Source organism: Erythrolamprus reginae, chromosome 13 (genome assembly GCF_031021105.1).
Source record: "Erythrolamprus reginae isolate rEryReg1 chromosome 13, rEryReg1.hap1, whole genome shotgun sequence".
In the NCBI taxonomy this organism is placed as follows: Eukaryota; Metazoa; Chordata; class Lepidosauria; order Squamata; family Dipsadidae; genus Erythrolamprus; species Erythrolamprus reginae.
The window spans coordinates 16,156,679-16,177,387 of NC_091962.1; the positions used below are offsets into that span (position 1 = coordinate 16,156,679).

The 20,709-nt window shown below is 63.9% G+C and overlaps 1 protein-coding gene across 1 annotated transcript; it reads left to right on the top strand.

Annotated features, from left to right (window-relative positions):
* Positions 1-5,858: 5,858 nt before the first annotated feature.
* ARHGEF11 (Rho guanine nucleotide exchange factor 11) lies at positions 5,859-20,512 on the top strand. Its single transcript, XM_070766323.1, is given in 41 exon segments — positions 5,859-5,968; positions 8,550-8,641; positions 8,831-8,929; positions 9,124-9,173; positions 9,305-9,362; positions 9,503-9,617; positions 9,619-9,694; positions 9,778-9,849; positions 10,002-10,121; positions 10,234-10,288; positions 10,407-10,483; positions 10,563-10,703; positions 10,869-10,943; positions 11,555-11,656; positions 11,764-11,862; positions 11,956-11,998; positions 12,162-12,258; positions 12,413-12,535; positions 12,781-12,801; positions 13,260-13,395; positions 13,488-13,587; positions 13,721-13,750; positions 14,137-14,263; positions 14,493-14,672; positions 14,820-14,867; positions 15,037-15,215; positions 15,312-15,458; positions 15,707-15,786; positions 15,886-16,011; positions 16,193-16,310; positions 16,408-16,586; positions 16,664-16,739; positions 16,819-16,986; positions 17,075-17,162; positions 17,359-17,466; positions 17,558-17,661; positions 17,779-17,946; positions 18,071-18,388; positions 18,635-18,727; positions 19,053-19,306; positions 19,409-20,512. Coding segments are annotated over 41 exon segments (4,584 nt in total). The 5' UTR covers positions 5,859-5,939; the 3' UTR covers positions 19,622-20,512.
* The last annotated feature ends 197 nt before the right edge of the window (positions 20,513-20,709 follow it).

Here is a 20,709-nt window from a genome sequence, read left to right on the forward strand (position 1 = left end):
CAGGAAAAGGGCGGGGAACCTCTGACCCAGACCCTGCCCCGTGGGGGGGGGGGATTGAGAGGCCGGGCAGGGGTGCCATCGCTTGGCCAGGTGAGGTCACGTGCCTGGAGGCTCCACCTGGGCTGGCTGTGATTCACCGGGGCTCTTCCCTTCCCCTGGCAGGAGGGCCGGGAACGGACGGCTCCCTTTCAGCAGGGCTGCTCCCGTAATTGCCGGCAGGGAGCCCATTGCCAGGAGGTTGCCGGGCAGGTTGTGCCAGCTGGGCCACGAAGGGGGCCGAAAACCGAGGGCGGCTTCACGGGGGACGGCTGGGGAACTGGGGCTATGAGCCCCTCCTGCCTTTCCAGGGGGCTGGGGGCTTCTCCCCACCTGTGTGTTCGGCTCCCTGGTTGCTTCCCTCCACCCTGGCGATGCCCAAGACCCTCCTGGCCTGGCCCAGGCCACAGTCCTGCTCGCAGGTGACCAACTTCCTACGTGAAATTTATTTATTATTATTTGTTAACTGGACTTTTGTGCCGCCCCTCTCCGGGGACTTTACAACATACTATAATAAAACAATATATAACATCTTAAATCCAATTAATTAAACTTAAAATCTAAAAAGCCCCAAAAAACTTAAAAGCAGTCATTCCCGTTCAATCAACTTTCTCTCAACACCTGTGGGTGTTGGGGCAGCAAAAATGGAGCCCCCCCCCCGAGCCCCCAATTTGCAGTGAAGGGCGTTGAAAGAAAACATATCAGCCACAGCAGGGGAGTAAAAAATTGGGTAGCCCTTCACTTGGGGTGGAGCGGGGGGGGTCCCTTCCCCTTGGCCAGAGAGCCCCCCCCTTGTGTCTCCCGCACTCCGCTAGAAGCCAGGCCAAGAGGCCCCTCGCTCGACCTTCCCCCTAAGCCGCTTGGGGGGGGTTGGCAGAGGGGCTGGGAGCCGATCCCAAGCGCTTCCCTATGTGCCAGCCTGGCCGGCTCGACCGGAATTCCAATTCCAAGGCAGACCTGCACTTGTGCCTGCGGAAGCCGCCTGTCGGGACCTGTCGGTGCCCCAGATCGGAGGCCGGGAGAGTGCGAAGTGGATGAAAGGATCCCCACGGGTCTCCTCCTCCAGGGGTTCTCTGGTGCCAGCGGGCCTTTCCGAGGTGGCCCCCCTCCAGCCTGCTCTGGTGCTTGGGGTGCCCACGGGGGCCTCTGCCTCTGGACAGACACAGGCTGCACCCACACTGCCATGGCTGCTGGGGCGCCCTGGGATGGGGGGCTGGGCCCCCAAACAAGCAAGTGGGGCAGGGTGGGGGAGCCCCCCTTTCCCAACTGGGGAAGCTTTTTCTCCTGAAGGGAGGTGGAATTTCCCCCCCCCTCTCTTCATTTGTGCAGTCTGGCTTTTTAAAAAAATACTTTTTTACTTTATTTTACAAAATTTCATTTTGTAAAATAAATTGATTGTGGGGGGGGGCATAGACTGGCTCTGTTTATTGCTAACATGTTGTAAGCCGCCCTGAGTCTACGGACAAGGGCGGCATAAAAAATTGAATAAATAAATAAAATTGAATAAATTTTCAATTTAAACCATCTGTTGTTAGAGTGCACACACACACGTCAATATTATTCTTTCACATTTGATTGTATTCATTTCATGTTTAACCTCTCCGACATTTTCCATTGGAATATGAAGCCTCCAGCCATCAAATCCACCCAAAGGATTATTTTCTCTCTCTACATTCTCAGATTTATTGTATTTCCCCATTTTACAATCCAAACCCTCCTCGCTTCTTCCTTCTCTCCTTCCCCTTCCTCTCTGCCATTCCCTTCTCTTTCCCTCCCTGCCTCCTTCTTCCTTCGTCCCTCTTCCTCCTCCTCCTCTGGTGGAAGCCTTTCAATTCCCTCTCTCACCTGGAGGTGAGTCTGCCCTGCTGGGACCCCTGCCCATCATCTAGGGGGCTAAGGTCTCCTTTCCCCCCCGCGGAAGGAAATCTCTGCTCCAGGGTTTGTTTTGCATCAATTTCCCCCCCGGATGGGATAGAAAAGGTGGAGAGGGAACATTTATTTTCTCCCTCCCACAATCCTAGCACGAGGGGCCCCTCCCCATAGCTCACAGGCAAGAAAGGCAGGACAAACCAAGGGAGATATTTCTTCTCCACCCAGAGGGTCCTTGGTGGATGGAAGTCCCTTCCATAAGGGGTCGTGACAGCTGTCAGCCTGGAGAGCTTCAAGGCAGGAGGAGGCAGATTCATGGGTATCATAGGTGGTGATGGACACGGATGCCCAAGTGCCGCCTCTATGGGGGTTGACAGGCAGGGTTCCCTCGAGTCCCATTTATTGGGGGTCCAGGGAAAGGGAGGGGGTCTTGCCTTCTCCTTCTGCTCAAGGTGCCCATGGACAATTGGGGGGCCACTGGGGGCCACAGAATTCTGGACTCGATGGGCTTTGGCCCCATTCAGCAGGACTCTTCTTAGGCTCTCAACGTTACGTTTCTCCTGCATTGCCCGGTGCTCTCGTTGGAGTCCAACCCTGACCCCCCCCCTCCCAAATTGTGGCCCCTGGGAGCCAAACTGGGTTGCCCACAGCCCAGACAGAGAAGGTCGGGGCCCTTTGGGGCAGGGCCGATGCTTCCACAGGGGAAACCCCTTCGAAACGGAACCGTCTTCCCGGCCTCCAGAGCCTTATGCGAAGGGGCCTTTGAAGAGGGACGCTGCGTCCTTCCTCCTCCAAACCCATCGTCCCCTCCCTGCTCCGGGCCTCCCTCCGCCTTGTTCCATGCAAAACCCTCTCTTGGCCTCATCTCGGTTTGGAAGAGCAACCGGTCGTCTTTAGCAACTGATTCTGGTCGGGTCTGTGATCACCCGCCTTCCCTCTTCCACCTGCGGTTTAATTATCTCCTGTTCCCTCTTGTAGGTGTTTGCAACTCTCAGTGGCCCAGAGGGACCTAAACTGGGGAGGGAAAGTGTCAAGGAAAACCGGAGGGCACACCTGGGCGGAGGAGAGAGACTCGGGGAGACCGGCTGGAGCAGAAGCTTTCGTGAGCAGGGACAGAGCTCTCCGGCCTCAGCCAGCCTCCTGGGCAGCCCAGCTTGGGAGGAAGGGGCCCCAGGCAATTGGGGGAAGGGGTCATTTCCCTGATGGTGAATGCATGTGACCAGCGGTCATCCCCATGCAGAAACCAGACGTTTAGAGATTTTGCTTTTCTGGTTTCCAGGGTTCCCGTTTCGGCTGTTCGGGGCCGGGAAGGTCCACCAACACAGGGCTGCTCTGTGGGAGCTGCTTCCCTGAGGGGGTCCGTTGTCCTCAGGCCGAAGCAGAGGCCCCTGGGTGGCTGGGCAAAGGGCCCCCGAGTGGGCACTGGGTCTGTATCCTGGCTTGCAAGGTGCATGGTGGGGAGGCCCTCGGGGGGAGCCGGCCGGGAAGTGGGGCGAGGGAGAAGGAGGCTGCCGTGGGGAGGGTCTTCAGGAGGGGCAGCTGGGGGGCCCTTCCTGGCGGGGTGTGCACACTGGATCCAGGACGGCCAGCCTGCCCTGCTCTGGCCCCCGTCCCTCCCAGGGACATCCAGCAGGCGAGAGAGGGGCGAGTCCCAGCTAAAGCCATGTGGGGTGGGGGCTCTGGGCCAGGGGGGGGCATCCAGCAAAGGAAGAAACCCCCGAGGCCCCATTGAACCACCGCGAAGCGTCTCAGGAGGGTGCTGGGTGGAGGCAACTGGAGGCTTAAGGGGAATGAGCCTGGTGATGCCCCCCCCCACTGCCTGGGCCTTGCAAGGGGAGGAGGGGGAGGGCCCAGCCCCCACCAGCTGGGAGGCCTGAAGGGTCCCTCCTGCAGCTCTGTCCAGGGGAGCCCCCCCCCTTTGGCCAGCGGCTGCTCCCCGTAAAGGCAGGTGGTGGAGGTGGCTCAGCTGCTGGAGAGTTTTCGGCCTCTGGGGCTCCAGCCTGGGCACTGACCGCACTGAGCTGATTATTAATGAATTAACTTTGTACCCAGGTGAGAAGGAGGCAGGAAGTGATAACAAGGGAGCGTCCTTCTCCCGGAGGGCAGGGGATGGTTAAAGCAGCGTCTCCCAACCTTGGCCACTCGCTGGCTGGGGAAATCTGGGAGTTGAAGTCCAGATCTCTTCAAGTAGCCAAGGTTGGGAACACAGTGGTCTAAGAATGAAAGGAGCTGCTGTCCGACTCCAGCCCCCCCCCCTGCTCTGCCCCTCCAGGCTTCACCCCTCCTTCTGGCAGGTGGGGATCCAGAGCCCCTGTCCGGCCGGTCCTTCCACCACTCAGGCCAGGCTGCAGGGCTCCCAAGACCCCCAAATGGGCTCCCAACTGCCAGGCACCAGCACAGAAGGCAGAAGACCCTCCCCTGCTGGCCTGAGGGAAAAGCGCCAGCGACCCCTGGTGCCCAGTCGGCGTTACTGCAAGGAAGCTGCTGCCACAGAGTGGTGTGGGCCGCTCTGTCCTTCCAGGTCCTCTGCCGCCTCCCGGCCACGCAGGGCAGAGCAAGGGGCGCCCCAGCCGGGCATCGGTCACTTTATCTGGGACACCAAAGCAGGGAGAGTGACCAGCCTGCCCAGTGGGGCAATAGGGGACGGATCCTATTGGTCCAGGAGGTTTTTGCCTTTCCTGCCCGGAGACTTTTAATCAAGGCCCCTTTCTGCAAAATGACCCCCACCCCCTGCCCAGCCGCCTCTCACAGGAGGAGACCGGCCTGTCCCACCACAGCAATTAAAAGGGAGGAACCCCCCCCATCCCAGAACCTCCCCTGTCAAAAGTGTGTGTGGGGGGAACACCCCCTTTCTCCCAAAAGTGACCCCCAGCCCATCCCGAGCATCCCCCCCTGCCTGGGGGCCCCTCCAGCCCCTCTCGGCTTTCCCCGCCCAGCCTTCCCCAGGTCAGCCTGTTGGGGGGCAGGGGGGGCAGTGGCTGATGGGCTCGGCCATGCAGCCTTCCTCCTGCTCCCCCAGCCTTGCAGGGCCTTCCGGTCACCTGGCTGCCCCATCACCTGAGCTTCCCTGAGGGAGGGAGCTGGACCCCTGAGGCCTTTCGCTGACCCTCAGCCGGGGCACGTGGGGGGGGGCTGCTTGGGCTGCTCTGCTGACGGGAACCTTTGTGTGGGGGGGGTCTTGGTGGCCAGCACGGGAAGGCCCTCTGCACATGCCCAAAGGCAGCCTTGGTGGGGGCTCTTGGACAGAAGGGTCGAGGGGAGATCCTCTCTTTCCCTGGGCCCCTCTGGAAGGAGCAACCCCCCCATGGATGGGGCCCAGGAAAGGGGCCAAGAAAGGCAGTGCCCCCCTCCCTCCCTGGGAAGGGAGACCACCAGGAGAGGCCAGGGAGGGCGGGGGGGGCTGAGGGAGGGCGGGGGGGGGTGCGGAAGTGGGGGGTCGCCTTCGGCCTCTGCAGCAGCACTGGGAGTGTGTGGGGGGGGGTCTGCGGGGGAGCCCCCTCCCACCTGCTGCAGAGAGAAGCCTCCCGCAGGACGGAGGGCGGGGATTGGCCGGGCCAGGAGGAGGAGGAGGAGGAGGAAGGCGGCGGAGGAGGCGGGCAGAGTCGCGCGGCCCCCGCTGCCCCTTCCGCAGGGCCGGCCGCGGCGTCGTTGGCAGGCGAGGCAAGGCGGGGGCGCCGGGCGGGCGAGCGCGGGGCTTTGCAGCGCACCAGGCCTCGAGGGGGCGGGGGGCCCGGGAGGGAGGGAGGGAGGGGGCGGGTGCAGCGGCCTTTGTGAGGAGGGGGGGCTGCAAACCCCTCCCCCGAGGGGACCCGCGGCGCCTCTCAGATCCGGGGGGGCCTCCTCCGCCCAGGCCCCCCAGCCCCCCATGTAGGCGGCGTCGGGGCTGCCCGGGAGAAGCGGCGGAGGCCCGGGCACGGCGGGGGGGGTCTGCCTGGATGCCCCCCACCCGGGCTGGGCCAGTGACTCCCCCGGCCGCAGCCCTCGCCCCGCCCACCCCACCGAGGGAGCCGGGCTGCCGGACCTGACTGAGAACCATGAGCATGCGGCCCCCAGCCCTGGACAGGTAAGCAGGCCGGGCGCTCTCTTGGGGGGGTGTCTGAGGGGGGGTCTTCCTCCTGTCTTCCTCCTGCCCGGATCTCTGCCTGGAAAGCGCCTTCCATGGGCCCCCTTGCCCCCCTCCTGTCCTTGGTGGTAGGGTGGCCCTCCTCCGTGGGGGGCTCTGGCTGTGTTCTGCTGCCCCCCTCCCTGCTTCAGTCTCCACAGCTGGGACCCCCCCACGGGCAAGAGTGGCAGGTGCCAGTGAGGGACCAGTTGGGTGCAGAGGGATGGCAGGGTGGGCAGTGGGTGGGGGGCAGCCCCCTCTGGACCCCCACTGACCTCCTCGGTCTGGGCCCAGTGGACAAAGGACCCATCCTAGAGAACGAGCAGGAAGAGGGAGGTGGTGATCCCACTGTAGAGAGCGCTGGTCAGACCCCACTTGGAATAATACTGTGTCCAGTTCTGGAGACCTCACCTACAAAGAGAGACATGGATCAAATTGAAGGGGTCCAAAGAGGGGCTACAAAAACGGTGGAAGCTCTTAAGCATCAAACTGAGTGTTTTTAATAGGAAAGTGGACACAAGAACCGGGCACAATCTGAGGTCAGTTGGGGGAAAGATCAGAAGCCGTGTTAGAAAATATGATTTGACGGAAAGAGTAGTAGAGGCTTGGCACAAACGTCCAGCAGATGCAGTTGGTCAATCCACAGTCACTGAATGTAAAGCTGCCTGGGATAAACATCCATCCATCCTAAGATAAAATCCAGGACATGGTAGAAGGGCAGACGAGATGGACTTTTTCTGCCGTCAATCTTCCATGTTTCTAGGTTTCTATGTTTAGATCTGAATGAATGAAATATTCTCACTGAATCCTTTGTTCTGTGCAACGTTGAATGTGAACGACAGCAGGTGAGATTGACTGTCAATCAGTGTTGCTTCCTAAGTGGACAGTTTGATTTCACAGAAGTTTGATTGACTTGGAGTTATATTGTGTTGTCTAAGCGTTGCCTTTATTTTTTTTTGAGCAGTGTATTTATAGCCCCAACACCTGAAGGATGGGAGACAGGCAGGCAGGACGCCCCCCCCAGCCTTGCCCTTAGCCCCCTCCCCAGTCTGGGAGCCCAGCGGGTGGGGCTGTCCCAGGACTCTGCGGGAGACCCCGATTGTGTGGGGCAGCTCAGAGTCCCACTGCCCAGAGAGGGGATCTCTGAAAAGGCAACGCTCCCCCCCAGGAGAGGCCACCAGTGGGGTGGGGAGGGGGAGGAAGAGGATGAGAGAGACCTAATTATCCCTCTCGGCCTGTAATTGTGGCTGCTGGCTGAGTTGCCACCTTGGCAGAAATCTGGCTGCAGCCGAGCGCCAGGACTCAGGAGGGGCCGGTGTGGCTGCTTCGCATTGGCCCCCCTTGTGAGGGGGGGGATTTTGTCTGCTCTGAGGCTCCCCACCCCTTTGCTGTCAAGGGGGCCGTGATTAATTGACACACCTTTAGATCCGGCCACAGCAAGACTCTAGTTAGGTTTTAGTTGCTGTAAGCTTCCCAGAATCCTTTGGGAGTTGGGTGGCATACACATTTAAAGATTGATTGATTGATTGATTGATTGATTGATTGATTGATTGGACCTTTATGCTGCCCCTCTCCGAGGACTCAGGGTGGCTTACAACATATAATGGAACAATATATAACACCCTGTATAATAATAATAATAATAATAATAATAATAATAATAATTTAAAAAATATATATATGGAGGGTGGGGGGTGAAAAAGGCTTAGAAGACCCTTTGACTGATGACCAGGGCCAGTAGAATTTTCTTTGGTAAAAAAAGGCTTTCTTGGAGAAGTCAGTTCTGGAAGCAGAGATGCTACTAGTCCTCATGGACGGAAGGTGTTCAAAGCCGCCTCCTGGCCTGTCCCTGTTTCTCCCTGGGCCTGGTGGGCGAGTGGAAGCGTCCCGGGATGCCGTCCTTTGGGGTCCCTCTCGCCTCCCAGGCCCCCGTCTCTTCCTTGGAGCGAAGGGCTCCAGGGCGTCCAGGGGTTTTGAGCAGGAGAGGGGCACAAGGGCCCAGCACTCCGGCCCGCTCTCCGCTCTCTCTCTCTGCCCGTGGCCCCTTTGGGTTGTGGCCCCCTCTGCCAGCCCCATTGCCACCTGGTAAGAGCAGATGCTCCTGGGCCCTCCAAGTGCCCCCCCTGCCCGGTCTCCTTCCTGGCACCCGTGGCCCTTTCCTTTCCCCAGGCTTCCCGTGCCCCCCACCCCCAGGATTAGATGCTGCTGTGCTCGGAAGGGAGAAGGAGGGGGCAGAGCTCCTGAAGGTGGGGGGGGGACCAGCCAGCGCCCCCCACTGGCCAAAGAGGAGACTGGTTCTTGAGGTCCAGGGTTCCTAATTTTGGAGAAGACCAAGCGCCCCCCCCCCCCCCGTTGGCAGAGGAGGAGGAGGAGGAAGAGAAGGCTCGGGGGGGGCAGAGGGTTGAAGCCTCAGGACCCCCACCTTGGGGTCAGTCTGGGATTCCAGGGCTCCAGGGCCCCCCTGGGGAAGACGTCAGGGGCAGGCAGGGTGAGGGAGGGGCCACAGCCTCACTCCCCTCCCCCCCTTCTCCCCCCTCCTCAGGTTGGGCTCCCTGTCTTCCCTGGGCGACTCTGCTCTGGACCGGCCCTCCCCCAGCCACCACCGGCGGCCCTCCGACTCTGGCGAGACCACAGGTGACCCCTGGGCTCCTTCCGGGGAGGGGGGTCACTGAGATGGCAGGGGGTGTCAATGGGGGGCAGAGAGGCCTGTGCGGGAGGCCCCTCCTGAGGGCAGGGGGAAGGGGGCAGCCACGATGGCCGGAGGGCCCCCCCAGGGAGGGAGGGGGTCCACGGGGACCAAAGGGGCGTGGCTTCCCTCGGCAGGGCTGGTCCAGCGCTGCGTCATCATCCAGAAGGACGAACACGGCTTCGGCTTCACCGTCAGTGGGGACCGCATTGTCCTGGTGCAGTCCGTCCGGCCAGGTGAGGGGGGGGGGGCGGGGGGTCCCTCTTGCTGCCCCAGGGGCCGGACTGAGCTGAGTGGGCAGGGCTGGGCTGGGAAGGGGCAGTTCACGGGGGCTGCTTCCAACTCCCCCCCCCTCGGGCAGCCTTCTCCCTCCGCCCCCCCCATGGGATTCCCAATGGCTCCTGTCCCCCCCCCTTGGGTCTCTCTCCAGGCGGAGCTGCCCTGAAGGCCGGCGTGCAGGAAGGTGACCGGATTGTCAAGGTGAGCGGCGTCTCCCAGGGCTGCCCCAACGGCTGGGCTTTGGCTGACCCCCCCCCCTTTGACCCCCCTGGCAGTCCCACCCCCACCCTCACCTGCTGAGCCCATTGGCCTCCTTCTCGCTCTCCCGGCAGGTGAATGGCACGGTGGTCACCAACACCTCCCACCTGGAAGTGGTCAAGCTCATCCGATGTGAGTGGGTGGAGGGAGGGGGGCAGCCTGGCGCTGCTCAAGATGGGGGAGGGGGGAGGCCCCCCGGGAATCCTCCCTCTTCCAAGCAGCTGAAGCCCCCTCCCCATCCTCCCCCCTCTCCCCCCCTTTGTCTCCCCAAGCTGGCGCCTACGTGGCCCTCACCCTGCTGGGCTCCCCCCCTCCGTCTTCGGCCTTCCCGGCACCGCAGCATGACCGGCCACAGGCAGCCGTCCCGCAGGTCTCCTGCCCACCACCCCCCCCCACCGCCCCCCCCACCGCCACTGCCACCACCGCCTCCACTCCAGGCCCCCGCTGGGCCGAAGCCGCCTCAGGTACCGCAGAGGTACAGGGGGGGGGGGTCAGGACCGGGAGGGGCCTGGGGGTCTCACCCCCTCTCTGGCCTTGCCACCTCCAGGACCCGGAAGTCCAGAAACACGCGGCACAGATCCTGCGCCAAATGCTCCACCAGGAAGAGGCCGAACTGCAGGTGAGGGAGGAACCGAACGGAGGATGTCCGGCTGGGTCCACTGCGGGGGCCGAGGCTCTGCGCCCTTACGGCCTGAGGGGTTTGAGGGACCGAGTAGCCAGGCCGCTGCAATCAGTCCTGAATGGGTGACCCCCCCTTCTTCCCCCCCCCAGCGCTGTTGGGAGATCTACAGCCAGCACCCGGCCCCTTTGCTGGAGGAGCAGATGCAGGGGACTCGGCGGAGGGTCAGCCAGTTGCAGCAGAAGATCCGGGAGGAGACGGGGGAGCTGGCGGTGAGCGGGGGGGGGCAGAGGGGGGGCTGCCCTCCTGAAAGAAAGAAAGAAAGAAAGGGGGGGTCCCTTGGGGGCCTGGCTGGACCTCCCCTCGCTCTCTCCCACCAACCAGGAGGCCCCCCGGCTGCTCAGCGATTCCGGCTCCTGCGGCTCCCGGGTGACGGACGGTGAGTTTGGCTGCGGCCCCTTCGGAGGCTCCTTGGGAGTGGCCCTCAGGGGGAGGGGGGCTCAGAGCCTCCACCTGCGGGTCCTGAAGGGCCCCCCCTCCCCTCCCTCCCCACGTAGGCTGCCCCTCCGTGGACTCCCAGGATGGCGACAGCGGCCTGGACTCCGGCACGGAGCGCTTCCCTTCGGTGAGCGAGGTGAGCGCGGAAGGGCTGCCGTGGCAGGGAAAGCGCCCCCCTGTGGCTGGCCTGCGAATGCCGCTTTCTCTTGGCACAGATCTCCCTCCACCGGAACTCCGTCCTCTCTGACCCTGGCCTGGACAGCCCCCCCCACGCCTCGCCCGTGGCTGCCTCCCGGCTCTTGGGGCACCACCGACGACAAGGCTCCGGCAGCCTCCTCTCGCCCTCCGCCGAGCAGGTGGGGGCAGGCAGGGGGCCACTGTGGGGCTGGGGGGGGGCAGAGAGAGAGAGAGCAGCCCCCTCTGGCATGGAGGCTCCTCCTCCTCCTCCTCCTCCTCTTCCTCCTCCTCCTCCTCTTCCTCGGCACTTCCGTCTCTGACCTGAACCCCTTTTTCCTCTGCAGGGTTTGGATCACCTGGCGCAGGCTTCTATCATCGGCCCGGAAGAGGACTACGACCCAGGAGACTTGGACCACGAGGTGGCCTCCTTTCCCTTTGCCCCTGCTCACCCCGTCCCCAAAAGGCCCCCTTGAGACCCCCCAGCAAGGGGAGCGACTGCTGCCCTCCGAAAGTGGGCCCTTCCCTACAAGGCCCTTTTTAAAAAAAATTATTTATTTTTTAATAATAATTTTTTAAATTTTATTTTTAATACTTTTTTCTCTTAACAAACACATCATTAATCGATCCGTGTTTCATCTTAGGTGCCACCTTCGTCTTTATATGTATGTGTGTATGAATGCTTGAATATGTCGATATACACATGTACATACACACACATATACGTACACACACACACACGTGTATATGTGTGCGTTTGTTTAACTCTACTTTTTAACTTTTCTTCTATTCGAAGACTGTTTCCTTCCCCCTTTCTTTAACTTCCTCTCTTTCTCCACATTCATTTTCTCTCCAGGGATAAAAACGCTCCCAATTCTTCCTTCCGTTTGATTGACACTGTCCGTTTCTGCCCCTTCTAATGTCATCTCCATTCTCTCTCCCTCGGGGGGGTTTTTCCCCCTGCTTTCCAGTTTTGTGCAAAGACCGTTCCAGCTGCAGTGCTTACTCTGAATAACCCAACGTACGTTTTCAGAACGACTCCCTGTTCCAAGATCTGGGGAAGCTGAAGACGCGTCCGGCTCACCTGGGAGTTTTCCTGCGCTACACCTTCTCCCAGGGGGATCCGAGCCCCCTGGTAGGGTCCTCTTAGGGGGGGGAGGGCATCCCTTTCCCTCCCCAGCCTTAAGCCCGCTTCCTCCTCCGGCTCCCGGCTCGGCTCTGACCCTCCCGCCCCCCTCGCAGCTTCTCTACCTGTGTGTGGACGTCTACCGGCAGATGACCCCCAAGGAGGCCCGAGCGCTGGCCAGGGACATCTGGCACATTTTCCTGGACAAGGCTGCGGTGAGTGTGGTGCCCAGGCTCTGCCCTCGATGCAGGGTGTGTGTGGCCAGGTGGTCAAGGTCAGCCTGGTCTTTTCTGCCCCTCCTCCTGCAGCCCCTGAGAGTCAAGGTCTCCGATCAGCTCTTGGCGGAAGTCGGTGAGTGTGCCCACTTAGGAATTCCGGGATGGCCGAGAGGGGGCTGAGCAGGGTGGGGGGAGGGGGCTTTGGCGCTCTGCTCTGAGGCCAGAGCCGCCTCTGTGCCCCTCCTTTGGGCCTTCCCTCAAAGCAGCCCCCCCACCTCCTTCCTTGTGGCCCCCAGACGCCCGGCTGCGGAGTGGGGAGGACGCCCAGGGGGCTTTTGTGGAGGTCCAGGCGGCCTCCCTACCTGAGATCCAGGAGCAGATGCAGGATTACAGGTCAGCCCCACCCGTGGAAAGAATCGGGGGGGGGGGCCCTCCAAGAGGGTCAAGGCTGAAGCCGGGGAAGGGCGCAGGTGGAGGGCCCTGCCGGGGGGGGGTACTGGGGTTCCCTGGTTGAGCCTTCTCTTCTGGGGCCCCCTCCTCCTTGCAGGACCAAGCGCACGATGGGCCTGGGGAGCCTCTATGGGGAGAACGACCTGCTGGAGTTGGACGGGGGTCAGCAGAAGGAGCGGCAGGTGGCCGAGAAGCAGCTGGTGCAGCTGGGGGACATCCTGTGAGTGGCCCGTGGGGGTGGCAGGGGGGGGGCTGAGGTTGACCGGAGGAGCCTTTGCCTCGGACGGCCTCCACGCTCGGGGGTCAGCTCAGGTAAGGTCTCGGACAGATACTTAAACATCTTAAAGTGGCCTTAAAGTTGGAGAAACCTTGTCATAGACATTAATGGGCAAAGGGGGGGGGCAGAAAACAGGGCCACTTAACGGGAGGGGGGGTTATGACGTCATGTTTCCTTCCCTCCTCTAGGTCCAAATGCCAAGATCGGAGGTGAGTCCTGTGCTCCCAACTCAGCCACTTTGGGGGGGGCAGGGGGGAAGAAAAGGGGGGGGGCTTGTGAAGGTGGCCGGAATGCCTCTCTTTGTGTGTATAGTGTCCGTTCAGCTCTTCATGTCATGTAAGGTTCAGGGAAGCGTCTTAAAAATATGAAGCAATGGCTGAAAAATGGATGAAGATTATTCCCAGAAAATTAGGACTTTGCTAACGTCCATGAAGTGTTCGGGGCCTCTCCCCCCCCCCCAAAGAGAAAGAAGGAGGCGGTGTCTCTTTTGGGGAAGGTCCCGTGCCCCCTCCCAGAAAGGAGAGAGAGAGAGACACACACACACACACACAAAGACAGACCGACAGACAGACACGGCCTCTTCAGGACCCCGGAGAGCTCCAGGGGGGACACAGGGGCTGGGAGGGGGTCTCCAAGGCCCCCCAGCCCGACTGCCCTCTCCCTGCAGCTCCCCCATGGGCTTCGCCCTGAGAACCTACATGAGCCACCTGGGCATCGGCCCCCGGGACCCCCGCCCGGCCAGCGTGGTGGAGAAGGCCCAGGAGAAGGAGAAGTGGCTGCCGTTCTTCCCCAAGGCCAAGAAGGTGGGTGGGGAGGCCCCTCCCCCACCCCCCCGGCCCCCTCCCCCCACCGCCTCGCCCCCCCTGACCCCCCTGCCCCTCTTCCGGGCCCACAGGGCAGCAGCGGCAAGAAGGAGAAGGAGGCGGCGCTGGAGGACAGGAAACGGAACCCCCTCCTCAAATACATCCCCAAGCCCAAGAGCGTCTCCCAGAGCAGTGAGTGGCCGGGACAGGGGGGGCGGTTGGGGGCCCCTCCGCTTCCCACAAACAGCCCCCCCAGCCCCCCTCGTCTTCATCAGCCCCCCCCCCCCCGCTTGGCTTTGACATCCCATCTCTGTTTCCTTTCCAGCATTTCATGTCCCCCTGTCCCCCGTTGAAGGTAAACACGACCCCCCCTCCCACCCCCTCCCCAGCCGCCCCTCCTCCCTTCCCCCCTCCTGCTTTCACAATGATGCCCCCCCCCCCTCCAAAGGTGGCGATTGAAGCACCTAGGACCCATCTTCTGCCAGGATGGGGCAGCTTGCTCCAGCCCCCCACCCCTCGGAAGAGGCTGGGCTTTCAATGGATGTCCATGGGGGTCCGTGGGCTTTCCCTTTGGGCCTCCGATCGGGCACTTGGGGGTCCCCAGAGGCAGCTGGCTCCTCTGCCCCCCTCCTCCCTCTTTGTCCTCAGGGGCAGCTTCTCCAGCCCTCCCCACAGTCCTGGCCTGGCGCCCTTGATTGGCCAGGCTGGGGGGGGGGCTTACCGGCTTTTTCCCTTCGGCAGTTAAGGCCGGCAACGTCCGGACCATCATCCAGCACTTTGAGAGCAGCCAGAACCACGAGGGTCCCGACTCCGGCCTGCAGCGCCTCTCCACGGGCAGCTTCCCTGAGGACCTGCTGGACCTGGACAGGTGAGGGGCTCAGCCAGCTCGGGACGCGGCCCCTCCCTCCTTTGCCCAGGGGGGGGTGGGAAGCGTCTCTTTGCCTCTTGACCCCCAACTCTGAGTCTTCTGTGTCCACCTGCCGGTCCCGGAAAGGGCTGCGTGGGGGGCCGAAGGGTGGACACAGGGGTGGCTGAAGGTGAGAGGCTGCCCAGTGACCCCAAATCCTCAGGCTGTCCCCCCCCCCCGATTCCCCCAGTTCCAGGGCGGAGGTCCGGCTGGGCCGGTCAGAAAGCCTGAAGGGCCGGGAGGAGATGCGGCGGCTGCGCAAGGCCGAGAACGTCCCCCGTTCCCGCAGCGATGTGGACATGGATGCCGCTGCGGAAGCTGCCCGTCTCCACCAGTCGGCGTCGTCCTCCGCCTCCAGCCTCTCCAACCGGTAATGGGCCGGCTTTGGGCTGAGGCCGGAGTGGCTGCCTGGCACAGCCGTGGCCTCTTCGGGGGGGGGGGGGGGAAGGACGGGGCTGATGGGCTTGGGAGTGGAATAGGAGGGTGGGCTGACCCTCTCGTGTCTCCCGGTCTACAGGTCCCTGGAAAACCCCACCCCGCCCTACACTCCCAAAATGGGGCACAGGTGAGTGGGGGGGAGACCGGGGGCAGGAGAGATTGGGGGGCGTTAATCCCCCCATTCTCCTTTTTCCCATGGGGTGGGGGTGGGACTTTGCTTGCTTCCTTCTCCTCTGAGCTGGGGGGTGGACAGCCACCTCCCAGGGACCAGTCTGACCCGCCTCCCACCCCTGCAGGGGCCTGGAATCGCCCAGCCTGGGCTCCAGCTCAGAGGCCCTTCCGCCCCACTTGCTGGACGACGAGTTTTCGGACCTGGAGGTGGAGCTGGACGCCCAGAGTTGGCAGCAGGCGGTGGGGCGGGAGGTGGTGGCCCAGCTGCCTCCGCGGGAGATCGACCGCCAGGAGGTCATCAACGGTGAGGGGGGGCAGGAAGTGGGGGGGGAGTGTCAGCCTTGGGGGGGGCCAGCAAGACCCGTCCGGGGCCACAATGCTCTCCCCCCTCCCCCCGCAGAGCTCTTTGTGACGGAAGGTTCCCACCTGCGGACCCTGCGCGTGCTGGACCTCGTCTTCTACCAGCGCCTGCGGAGGGAGGGGCAGCTGTCGCGGGAGGAGCTGTCGCTGCTCTTCCCCAACCTGCCAGAGCTGATGGAGATCCACAGTAATTCTGCACCCCCCCCCTCCTCCTCCCTGGGGCTCCCTCGGCCTCCCCGCTGGACGCAGCTGTCTGGGGACGCGAGGGCCGGTTGGGAAAGATGTCTCGGGCCGGCTGCTGCCCCAGAAGGGGACGGGTGCCGCTCTGGGTCTTTTTGGGAGGGGGTCTGTTTGTAAGGGGTGGCTTTCCTCGGGGGGGGTGTCTTGGCTCCTCTTAGTCCCCCCCACACCTTCTCTCTCTCCTCCCCCACCCAGATTCCCTGTCGGAGTCCATGAAGAAGCTGCGCGAAGAGGGGCCGGTGGTGAAGGAGGTCGGGGACCTGATGCTTTCACGGGTGAGCCACGGAGGGGGGAGGGGGCTGCCGTGGGTCCTGAGTGGGGGGGAACATCCCCCCAGGGGGACCCCCATCTCCTCCTCCTCCTCCTCCTCCTAGTTTGACGGGGCTGCCCTTGAGGAATTCCAGCAAGTGGCGGCCGAGTTCTGTGCCTACCAGTCCATGGCGCTGGAGCTGATCCGAACCAAGAAGCGGAAGGAGGCCCGGTTTCAGCAGTTCATGCAGGTGGGGGGGGGTCCCTGGGGCGGGTGGGGGGGAGAAACAGGGGAGGGGGAGGCAGCCGGAAGAGCCCCTGGGAAGTGGCCCCACCCTGCGTGTCACCTGGCTGCCTGGCGCTCTCGTGGGTGGAGGGGGGCCCTTCAGAGGGGGCTCCCACCCACCCTGCCTGCTTTGCGCCCCTCCCCAGTCCGCCGAGAGCCACCCGCAGTGCCGCCGGCTGCAGCTGAAGGACCTGCTCATCTCCGAGATGCAGCGGCTGACCAAGTACCCGCTCCTGCTGGACAGCCTCATCAAGCACTCCCCAGGTGGGCGTCGTCCTCTCCTGCACACCAGTGGTGGCCGGTCCTGCCCCTCCGCTGACCCTGCCCCTCCGCCTTCCCCTCTTCCTTCCCTCCCCCCCAGGGCAGACCGCGGAGCACCGGAAGCTCTGCCGGGCCCGGGACCAGTGCCGCGAGGCCCTCCGCTACGTCAACGAGGCGGTCAAGCAGGCCGAGAACCAGCAGCGCCTGGAGTCCTACCAGAAGCGCCTGGACGCCACCTCTCTGGAGCGGACCAGCAACCCCATCGCGGCCGAGTTCAAAGTACGCGCAGGGACGACGGGGGGAAGGGGCCTTGCGTGGTCCCCGTGTGGCCCCCACTGACCGCCTGTCTTGCGCAGAACCTGGACTTGCGAGGCCGCCAGATGATCCACGAGGGCCCCCTGGTGTGGCGCATCAGCAAGGACAAGACCGTGGGTGTGTGGGGGCCGGAGGGGAGGGGAGGGGGCCCGTGCTGGGGGGGCAGGCGTGCTGAGGGGGCCGTCTCACCCCACAGACCTTCAGGTGCTGCTCCTGGGGGACCTGTTGGTGTTGCTGCAGCGCCAGGACGAGCGGCTGGTGCTCAAGTGCCACAGCCGGACAGGGGTGGGCTCCTCGGACCCCAAGCAGACCTTCAGCCCCGTCCTGCGCCTGGGCTCCGTCCTCATCCGCTCCGTGGCCACGGGTGAGTGGTGGGCGGGGCTCTGAGGCTGGGGGAGGAGAAGGGTGGGGAGGGGGCTTCTGCTGAGCCCGGCCTCCGCTTCCCTCTGCAGACAAGAGGGCCCTCTTCATCATCTGCACCTCGGAGCTGGGACCCCAGATCTACGAGCTGGTGGCCTCCTCCTCCCTGGAGAAGAACACGTAGGGGAAGGGGGGGCGTGGGGGGAGGGGCACTGGGGCCGCAGGGAGGGGGGCTGCTCTTGGCTGGGGAGGGGGAGGGAGGCCCCCAGTTTGGCCTGCAGAAGCTCTGGCTGTTCCGAGGCCTCCCCAGGCATGAGAACTGAAGCCCCCCCACTGCAAGGGGCCCTGGAGAAAACTTCCTCCTCTGTCCGGGCAGGTGGATGGAGCTCCTAGAAGAGGCGGTCAAGACGGCCGTGCAGGCGGCCACGCGCCCACCCCACCTCCATCCCCAGGCGCTGCAAGCCCCCCAGCCGGCCCCCACCAGGTGGGCGAGAGTCCCAGGGGAGGGGAGGGGGGAGGGCCAGGCCTTGCACCTTCTCTGCAATGGACCCCCCCCCCTCTGTCTCCCTCCACAGCTTCATCTTCCCGGACCCTGAGATCGCCCCCAGGCTGGACCAAGGGAGGAGCAGCCCCCCCAGCTGCGAAGCAGGGGAGGAGGAGGAGGAGGAGGGGGCCTCAGGTGGGCAGCAGTTACCGGTGTGGGGGGGGGGCTGGGCTTTGGGGGCAGCAAAAGGCAGGAGGGGGGCACCCCCCCACTCCAGCTCTTTCTCAGGCTGCCCCCTCTTCCCCCCCCCAGATCACACTCCCACCGAAGCCTTCGCGGCTGAGCTGATGGAGGTGGGGGCCCCGGAAGAGGGGGAGGAAGGCCACCCGCCCACTGGACCTCCGCTGCCCCCTCTGGAAGGAGCCCCCCCTCAAAGGCCCCCCTGCTTGGAGAGCATGGCGGAGTCTGCCCTGGGGGACGGTGAGTGGCCCCACACAGGGCGGGGGGCGAGGGGGCTCCTGCTATGCTGGGGGGGGGGGGCTGGTGCGGACAGGACTGAAGCTGCAGACCCTTCCCCTCTTCTCCCCCCTCGACCCCCCCCCAGTGGAGACCCTGCGGAGGCTCCTCCTGCACAGCTTCCTGCCCGGCCAGGACTTGGAGGCCGAAGAGGACCTGACCCCCACCCCCTCGGGGCTCAGCCACCACCACCAATGGGGCCCTGCCTCTGCCAGGCACGAGGAGACACCAGAGGGCCTCCGTCCAGCTCCTCTCCCGGGCCCTCCAGAGCCGGACGCTGTGGCCAGGACCCCTTCCTCAGGCCCTGCCAGCCCCCCGGGGCCTAGGGAGGAGGTGGCGTCCCCTGTGGGCCAGGCAGACCACCAGCCGTCGGAGGCTCCCAGCTGCTACCTGGTGGTGCGGAAAGGTAAGGGGGGGAGGAAGGGGAGGGGAGGGGCAGCCTTTGGGGAGGGGCCGGGCCCCCTGGCTTCATCTGCATCTGGTCTCTTCCTCCTCCTCCTCCTCTTCCTCGCCTGCCCTCTGCTTGCCTCTTGGCTGGGTGGCGGGCACTGCTTGGAGCCCCCGAGGTGACCGCTCTTCTTTCTCCCCCCCACCCCCAACTGCACCCCCCCCTTCCCCACACGCTTCCTCTTTCCCGGCGCCTGCTGCACAGCCGAGGAGGTGGAGGGCAGCGAAGGTGCTCGGCTCTGGGTGGCCAAAGACAGCCGGGCGGGAGTGGACGCTGGAGGCCCCCCCGGGGCAGATGGTAAAGACCAGGAGCCCCCCCCCCCCTTGGGACTTTTCTGCGTGTGCCCTTCCTCGTGGCGGGGATGAGACAAGGGGGCTGCCCCACAGCCGCTTCTTGGGCTGCCTTTCCCAGCGGGGGGGGGGCGGGGGGGCCTTTTGCTCCTTCTGCAGGTGGGAGAGCTGCCTGGGGGGGCTCTGGGGGTCTCGAGACTTTCAGGCCACAGCGCATTTAGCCCAGCTGGGGCAGTTGTGGGGGGGAAGCAGAGGCTTTGGCCTGGACTCAGGGCCCCCTCCCCAAACGGGACCCTCCCAGCCTCCAGCCTCCCGCCTCTCCCTCCTTCCAGGAAACACTTTCTACTTAAGTCTCCCGGCCGACTCCGACAGACCCCCAGCGGGTGCCCAGAGCATTGGGGGGGCAGCGGGGGCTTCGTGCCAGGCACCATCCTCCCCTCTGGCGGTGCCTTTGCCCGGCTGCCCAGGGGGCCCCACGGAAGCGCCCACAGGCTGGCCGAGCCCCCCACCAGGCCAGGGCACGCGGGAGGCAGAGGCCATTTTCCGGGCCATAGAGCAGCTGACCCTCAAGCTGACCCAGCTCAAGGTGAGCGAGGAGGCCGAGGGAGGGAAGCCAAGTGGGGGGGGGGAGATGCCGCGTGCCCAGAGGGGCCGGGGGTCTTCATTCTCTTCCCTTCTCCGCTTGCAGGGCGTGGAAGGGGCCTATCGACAGCTGTTGCTCCAGCAGCCCCCCACCCAAGGGCCCCTTCACCCCTGGCGCCCCCCCCTGGGCAGGGAGGCGCCCCATTGCTGGAACCCAGCCAGGGGTCCGGAGCCAGCCAGCCCTCCTGCCCCCCAGAGTCCCTGGGGGCTGCCCAGCCTGATCGGAAGGCCGGAGGTGCCGCAGAGACAGACGCCGTAGCCCCCTCTGCAGGCGTGAACAGGCTCCCCCTGGCCCTGCCTGAAGAGGCCCCCCAGGAAGTGACCCTGTAGGGCAGGGGGGGCCTCCGCCAAGGAAGGAAGGAAGGAAGGAAAAGGCGCCTCCAGGCGATGCTTCCTTGCCCTCCCGCCCGTCCCAGCCCGGGCTGAAGATGGGAGGCGGCTGTGGACGGAACCAGGAGCTGCCGGGGGGAAACATGGCGCAACTGAGGAGGCAGCCGGGGAGAGCGGCACACGGACTCCCTCTCTCGCGGGGAACGGACGGGAACGACCCGAGGCTTCCCCAGTGCGGGTGGAGGCGGACTCCCCAGCTCTTTCTCTCCCCCCCCCCGAGACTCAAGGCACCCAGGAGGTCCCTCCGCTGGATGGCTTTTGGGGGGCCCAGGTCCCTCCACGTGGCCCCACAGACGGATGGACGGACAGAGGGCGGGGCTGCGCATGAGAGGCGTGTAGAGGCAGGCGCTCTGTGCACGGGGGGGGGTCTCTTCTGTGTCTTTGCACTTTTGTTTCCCTTCACGCCTTCTCAGTGGGGGGGGGAGTGTCACTGGAGAGCCCCCCCCCCCCACGGATATAAATATGTATGTATTCTGTGTATTGAGGTCTTGTAAATACGGTGGGTGGGGGCTCCCCTGTGCCACCCCTCCTTGGGCTGCTCTCTGTTCCTCCTCTTGGGGCCCTTGGTGGGAGGGTCTGGGAAGGACCCTCCCCACACACGGAGCCCCCTCCCCCAGCCCCCCTCGTGGGCCCCTCCCTGGCTCAGTTTGTGCCGCGGATGTTGCAGAGTTAGGGTGCTGACAGTGGGGTTTCATTTTATTGCTTTCGACCCCAAAAGGTTTTTCCACAGGAAAAAATTAAATAAAGACTCTTCCACCTTCCTGCGTGTCCGAGAGGCCCCTTCTTCCCTTGGAAAGTGACCGGTGGAGGAAAGGCCTGGAGGAGGGGGGGGCTTTGCCGAGACCCTCCCGGGGCCCCCAGTTGGCAGTGACACATGGGCACGGAGCCTCTGAGTTTCTGAACGGCCGAGAGGGGGGCAGTGGAGGGGGGGGCAGCGCCCATTTGGCCCAGAGAGGA